The sequence below is a fragment of the Scylla paramamosain genome, chromosome 42, assembly GCF_035594125.1.
Source record: "Scylla paramamosain isolate STU-SP2022 chromosome 42, ASM3559412v1, whole genome shotgun sequence".
Taxonomy (NCBI): domain Eukaryota; kingdom Metazoa; phylum Arthropoda; class Malacostraca; order Decapoda; family Portunidae; genus Scylla; species Scylla paramamosain.
The window spans coordinates 2,497,501-2,505,000 of NC_087192.1; the positions used below are offsets into that span (position 1 = coordinate 2,497,501).

Here is a 7,500-nt window from a genome sequence, read left to right on the forward strand (position 1 = left end):
GCATAAAATATGTGATATAGTATCATGTACACATAAAATAGTAGGTTGTCTGAATATTATACGAACATGTTACATAGCCAAGTCGCAGTGACAAATCGAACACCTTCCAACCCGCTGCAGACGAATGAACTTTATGTTCTCTTGCAAAAATGCAGCGAAGTGAACGAATGCAGCACATAGGAGAAGAGGAGAGGATACTTCTATTAGACTTAATCAATGAAAGAAGAGCTGTTCTCCTCAGCAAAGCCACCGACGCCCGCATTATACCGGTCAAGGCAAGAGTATGAGAGGAGATCACGAACTCTTGCTGCCAGTGGTCTGGGGCCGCAGAGGACTGTAAAAACAGATTAAGAAGATTTGGAAAACATGAGATCAAGGTTAGTATATTGGTTTTAAAATGTTGTTTGGTAATTAGCAAGTTTACTTTTCCACACTCCTACGGTAGAAAGTAATTAGGAGATGAAAAATTAGTTAAATATCAGTGTTATCAGGTTAAATTAATGTTACTGTTAGTTACCACATACCAGTAAAGAAGATTTCTGTTGGGTAATTGGTACATAATAATAATTGTTCTTGTTGTAGTTTATTAATGAGTACCTTTGTAAAACATAAAGAATTTTACAATCTACCCATCTAAGATTGTTTCTAAGAAGGACAGGGTTTAGAAGTCAAGGGAAATGTGTGTGGTAAAAAAATCAACCTATTGTTCTGTAGACAGGTAAAAGTCACTATATAAAAATAATATAATGTCACTCCACTTTCTCCATCTCAGTTGAATCCTCCAGTTGTTTCCTTATCTCAACTACCCTCTCCTGACAGACAGAATATTAAGTCTTTAATTGCCTTTACCCTAGTACTTTGCATGATTGATTTAAAGTTTTCTTAGAAATATGCATTTGATTATTTCGTGAAACTATACTATTAGCATCTCTCGAAACACTAAAAGAACCATGCAAGGAGCTAGAGTACCTAATATATAGTTATAATATAACATGTCTGTGATGTTGTGAGGGTGGACAGCTCTTGTGAGGTTACATAACATTGAATTAAGTTAGGCTTGATTAAGTTTGGTTAGGTAGGTCTGTGAGTGTTACCTAATCTAATTTAAACTTAAGTAACCTAACCTAATCTCACATAAGCCATATAGGACACGATAAGTTTGGTTAGGTTACTTTATTTTAGTTTAGATTAGGTTATATCAGATTGAATTAGGTTAGGTTTGTCTGTGACTTATTTACCTAACCTAATCTAACCAAACCTAACCTAACCTAACCTAACCTAGCCTAACCTAACCTAATCTAATCAAACCAATCCCATCCTATCCAAAGCTGACCAAACCTCACAACAACTGTTCCCCACTTTAAAACATCACAGACATGCTGACCAGTAATGTTTCTATAATCTTTCATTGTTTTTTAATGATTAGAGAGGAAGTGTTATTCTATAGTTTTATCCTGAAATTTATTAGTTCTTACCATTCTTCATAAGAACAACAGCAATTAGGCTACAATATTTCTTTAATTTTTGTTTATGTAGCTTTTATAGATGATAATTTATCAGTATGAAATTATGGTATGGTATCTTTCTTCTACTGTGCAGTGCAGGAAAAATAAATGAAAATATGTAACTTTTTTATGTCTAATGTTGTGAAATAATTTCAGGGCCAAGAAGTTTGTTAGTGACCAGAAGAAAAAACTGTGTCGAACAGGAGGTGGTCCTCCAAGTCCAGTCGTCAAGCCAGACCCTGTATTGGAGAAAATCCTTGCTCTCATCGCAGACGAGCTAGAACTGGACCCAAACCACAATGACAGTGACAGATGGCCAACAGGTTGGTTCCATTAAGTAATAAATTTTCTGTTTTACATATCACATTTCTGTTCTTAATGTGATATTGAATTCTAGTATATTCATACTTGCAAATATTTCAGATGCTATCCTTATTTTTGCAAATTATTCATCACTTTGGAGCAGTGGTTTCGATAATTTTCTTGTTCTTAACCCAGTTTTCATGTAAACTTGATTAATATTATGGAACTCTTTGGTTTGGCTTAATCCGGTAAAATATTTCACCACATGGTCATGCAGCATACTCAGACGACTCTAAAACTGTTTTGTAGCATAGAGACCAACTATTCTGTAGACAAAATTGGTGTTTTCATGTAAACTTGCCTTAAAATTAAGAGCTTCCTTGAAAAAATGGTGTGCATGCGCAGAAAATACCCTGATATGACGGACCTACTTTGGTTTACATGGAATTTGTCTGACAGAAGACCCACCCAGACTTGACAAATTCCAGATAAAGCAGAAGTTTGTGGCTGATAATAGATCTGTCAAGGCCTTAGAAAATCTGTATTGACCAGAAACCATCTTGTTTAGAGAGGGTTGAACATTATTATGCATCTTGTAACTATATTGCTCGTTCAATGGAAGAGGGTATCCAGTCATATAGTTAAACACTATACTGTAAACAACCATACTGTTACTTTCATTAATGTTATTTGTTTGTTCACAGATGTCACTGTTGTTGTTATTAATGAGAAGGGAGAGCAGTTGGATGAGCCGATGGCCATGACTGAACAGCCATCCACAGCATGCTCAGTGCCTATTTTGCTCATGCCTGCCAGAGGAAATGATAGTGCACCTGCTGCTTGCACCTCTTTTGTTGAGTCATCGGGAACTGCAGCTTTGCTCTACAGTCCTGCCATCCACAGCACACCTCTTCCTTTAACTTCTAAGGACGTTCGTGGAACTGTAGTGTCATCCTCAAGCTCCTCCAACCACTGTACACCACTTTCTTCAACCTCTGTTGAGGTACCTGCAACAGTAGCTTCAATTTGTAGCACACCTCTTCCTTCCACCTCTGTTTTGGCATCGGTACCAGTTACCTTTCCAAGTGAATTGTCACCAATACAGTCTTCCAGTGCGAGAGGAAAAGTGAGTGGGAAAAAGTTTAAAGCAGAGAAAAGGCAAGTGGAAGACAATGTTGGCAGAGAGTCCTATGAAATGTTGTCAAAGTTTCAAAAGGAAGAACATGAAATAGTGATGCAAATTCATAAACAAAACTTAGAAAATAAAAAGATGGAAGGGGACTGTCTATGCCAAGCAATGAAAATTATGTCTTCTATACATTCAAGAGTTGAAGACACTGGAAGATGTGCATGCAGCTGCAGGTGCATTTGTAGATTTCTTGGACAATTCTAGAAATGATAAGGCATAAATTTGTTTTGTGGTGTTGCTGTAAGATCAAGATCCAAAGTTTCTTTACTCACCCAGTTTAGTACAAACACTTATAATATATATATATATATATATATATATATATATATATATATATATATATATATATATATATATATATATATATATATATATATATATATATATATATATATATAGAGTAATCTCAGTGCTTTGTTTGAGGTATCATTATATTTTTTGAAATAGTACATGGATTCATGTATTCATGTGATATAGGACTGTGATTTATTATATAATTACTATATAAGGGCAATGGCCATTAATAACTAGTCTCCTTTTTTACACCCCCAATTTAGTATAAACACTTAGATAAAACTTAGATAATCTCTGTGCTTCATTAGTGATGTGATCATTAAAGGATTTTTTCAATAAGACATACATTCTTGTGATATATGACTGTGATTTATAAATAGAGGTAAAGATCATTAAAACCTTGTCTTTTTCCTCAATATGTATATTTATTTACATTGGATAATAAATTATTATACAGTTAACCACTGAAGTTTTATTACTACACACACACACACACACACACACACACACACACACACACACTAAAACTACAGTATATAATTGATTTTTCCTTTTCTGTTGCAGTAAAATATGATTACTCTATTCGATGGTGATAAAATACGTGATTCTATTTTTGAGAAAAATATCTATTACTTAGTGTTGTCATTTACCATAACTGTATAGCAACTAGTGTATTTTCGTAAAGTGTTTATAGTCATATTGTATACAAAGTAAAATCAAACTCATCAAGGTAAGGAATGGGAATTACAAGTACATTTTTCTGAGTAACAGTGCACATAAAAAAAGAAATAGCAAAAATACCTTAGATTCGTACATATTTGAATACTATTTTGGATAACACTTATAATCAGTTATATGTACACATATACTCGTAGTTTAGAGGGAATGCTCTTGAATACTTGGTGTAATATTTGGTAGTGTGGCATGTGTGAGATAGGATGTGTCTGTCCACTTGGGTGTTTACCAGATACATGGATGGAGTAATGAAAGAGGTTAATACAAGAGTATGGAGGAGATACCATATTTGTGTGGCTGAATCAAACCATCCTGTGTTATCAGAAGTATGTTCTGATATATCTAGCCCTTTCAGCTTGTTGTGCTGCATTATTGTTAGCAATGGCTGCTTCTGGGTCAACACCATGATCATCTGCATTTGAATCATCCGAATCTGCATTGTCTGATTCAAGATGATGATTTGGGAGTGGCACATTCCTCTGAATTGCAAAATTATGTAGCACAACTGCTGCTACAATAATGTTTTTTGTGGTGTCTAAAGCCATGTAAAGATGCTTGCCCAAGCAAATAAAGCGTCTTTTTAAGACACCAAATGCACATTCTATTTTATTTCTTGTTTTAATGTGTGCCTCATTATACGCTGTTTCACTTTGGTTGCTGGGATTCATTAGTGGAGTAAACAGATAACTACGGCAAGGGTAACCCATGCCCCCTAACAACTTACCCTTGTGCATGCCTTGCTCAAATTCATGCCATAACAAACTGTTGTTAAAAATGTTGCTGTCATGGGCACTACCCCACTATCTTGCAACAATATTAAAAAAAGGTTAAATCTGGTCCACATACAGCTTGACAGTTAAGGGAGAAGATACCTTTTCTATTGCGGTACAGTTCTGGATTCTCACAAGCTGGTCGCAGAATGTGAATTTGAGAGTGTGTGGTGTGTTCTGAGTGCGTTTGGCTGTGTTAGGAGCGTATTCTGTGGTGATATGCATGATTTAGATGTTTTAAGCGTGTTTGGGTGTGTTTGGATGAGTTTTTTGGGTAGTCTAGTGTTTTGAGTGTGTTTTTGGATGTTTTGAGTGTGTTTGGGTGAGTTTTGTGGGTAGTTTGGGGTGTTGAGAGCGTTTTGAATGTATTTTGGATGTTTTGAATGTGTTTTGGATGTGTTTGGGTGAGTTTTGCACTCTCTTCTTCCTAGGGACTCAAAAAGTGCAGGACATTTCAATGTTTATAATGTGTTTTATAAATTGTAACTACTGAGAGAGAGAGAGAGAGAGAGAGAGAGAGAGAGAGAGAGAGAGAGAGAGAGAGAGAGAGAGATAACAAGCAATAACACACACACACACACACACACACACAAACCAATGCATTCATAAACATTCAAATTTCCCGCACTTTTTCAATCCCTAGGAAGGAGAGAAATTGAGATAAGACTGGACATCCTACAAAGCTTAACATTTCTGCCAATATTACAGGATGGAGAGCTTAGGATACAACACGGAGGGGGGGTTGAAGGAGCCTTAGGGATGACTGAAGGACGGACCTTGAAGGAGGGAGTCCTGGAGGTGAAGGAAATGCAGAAAATTCCTCTAATACTCAGCGCTTCTCTGGTCAGACCATCCTTCACTGAATATTTGGACCAAGGCTTCGAGATACGAGGTGAGAATCCGTTTTTTTTTGGTGTTTTAAGGCAGTTTTAGGTTGTTTTAATGTTGTTTTGAGTATTTTACGTTTCTGGAAGGAGGGAAAAAGCTTAAATGCAGTAATAAGGCAAAAAAAAAAAGGCTTAAATTGAGTTTTAATGTCAGCCTAGCATATATTAAGCTGTTTTAAGTATTTTAAGTTACCAGAAGAGAGGAAACTTAAATTTAATACTAGGATAAGGAAAAAGCTTATTTCTTGCATTAGGAAGAGATAAAAGCTTAATATTACCCCCTCCACCCGCCCCCCAGTGAGCCAGGTGAACCCCCACAACAACAATTTACTAATATTTATTTTTTTATTTCTTCTCTCTCTCTCTCTCTCTCTCTCTCTCTCTCTCTCTCTCTCTCTCTCTCTCTCTCTCTCTCTCTCTCTCTCTCTCTCTCATATCTAACGAGTTGAACACCATTTTATTGACTCGTCTCTGACCCATCCACCCACTCATCCACATCACCCATGCAATCATCCACCTGAGGCAAGGTGAGGGTCTGAAGGAGGTGTCACAGGCATCAAATACTCTATCAGGTCCTCCAGTGAGAGGGAGAAGGAGAGGCCTGCGCCAAGTCAGCGCCCTGCCACAGTGACAGTTTTGTGCCCTGAATGATGCAAGCAGTGGTGTGAGGGAGTCTGTTGGTCTTGTCATGCAAGTTACGGCATCACTTGTGTTGTCAGTGAAGTGTTGGGGTGTGTGTGTGTGTGTGTGTACTGCAAGCAAGGCTATTGGTACACCCACCTCCAGCCGTGACGTGTGTGTGTGTGGCCAGTGGGGAGACGCCACGTCACGGGTTGGCAGGCAGGAAACAAGGAGTGGTTCAGTTTTGGCCTGGCTGTGAAGGTGAGCGGATGGAGTGTCAGTACTGTTACTGGATTTGTATTAATATTACGTTTGCAAGACAATTGAGCGGCATAGTTTGTGTTGACACGGCTTATTACCGCAGTCTGCACAGCGTCTGCAGTGTGGCAAGCCTTGTAAGTACAGTGTGTGTGTACTGACGTACCTTGTGTCCGGTAATACCCTTAGGGATTGTGCTACTCTGCCTTAGGTTACTGTCCTTACACACACACACACACACACACAACAACAACAACAACAACAAAACAACAACAACAATAATAGCAACAACAACAACAATAATAATAGCAACAACAACAATAGCAACAACAACAACAACAACACTGCCATGACCCACTACCCCACCACAGCATCCCCACACGCACCCATTCGTGGAAAACCTTACCCAGTCACACACACACACACACACACACACACACACACACACACACACACACACACACACACAAGCTGGGAAGAGGAAGAAGAGGTGGGGAGGAGGCTGGGAGGAGCAGATATCGCGGGGAAGACCAATTTGTTTGTTTGTTTTATGTTTGGGTAGTGTACACACACACACACACACACACACACACACACACACACACACACACACACACACACACATGAACGCACGCACACATGCACGCACACACACACAATTAAGCCAGAAAGTAGATATATAGCCTTCAAAATTACTTTAAATAATGAGTGAGGAGGCGGCCATCTTGTTTTCAACTGAAGCCCCGCCCCCCAGCCGCCATGATGGTCTGGCCCGATTCCAATAATATTTTTATTTCGTAAATTTGTATATTGCGGCTTTTTAAGTGAGTTGTTGTGGTTTGTAAAAATATTTAGTGATGTTTTGAGTGTTTTCCATAAGTGTGTGAAGGGAAATTTGTTGATTATGAGGTCCTTTTAGTGTAAATAAGTGTTGCTTT

The 7,500-nt window shown here is 38.0% G+C and overlaps 1 protein-coding gene across 2 annotated transcripts in view; it reads left to right on the forward strand.

The window, feature by feature from the left end:
- The window catches only part of LOC135093305 (uncharacterized), a 19,608-nt gene that overhangs the window by 4,696 nt on the left and 7,412 nt on the right, over positions 1-7,500 (forward strand). The window contains exons 4-6 of one of the 2 annotated variants that reach the window (XM_063992446.1): positions 121-377; positions 1,662-1,828; positions 5,505-5,688. In XM_063992446.1, the coding sequence (XP_063848516.1) occupies positions 1,805-1,828; positions 5,505-5,688 (208 nt within the window). In that variant the 5' untranslated portion in view covers positions 121-377; positions 1,662-1,804. The remainder of the gene's footprint in view (positions 1-120; positions 378-1,661; positions 1,829-5,504; positions 5,689-7,500) is intronic. The other variant, XM_063992447.1, reaches the window with a different exon arrangement.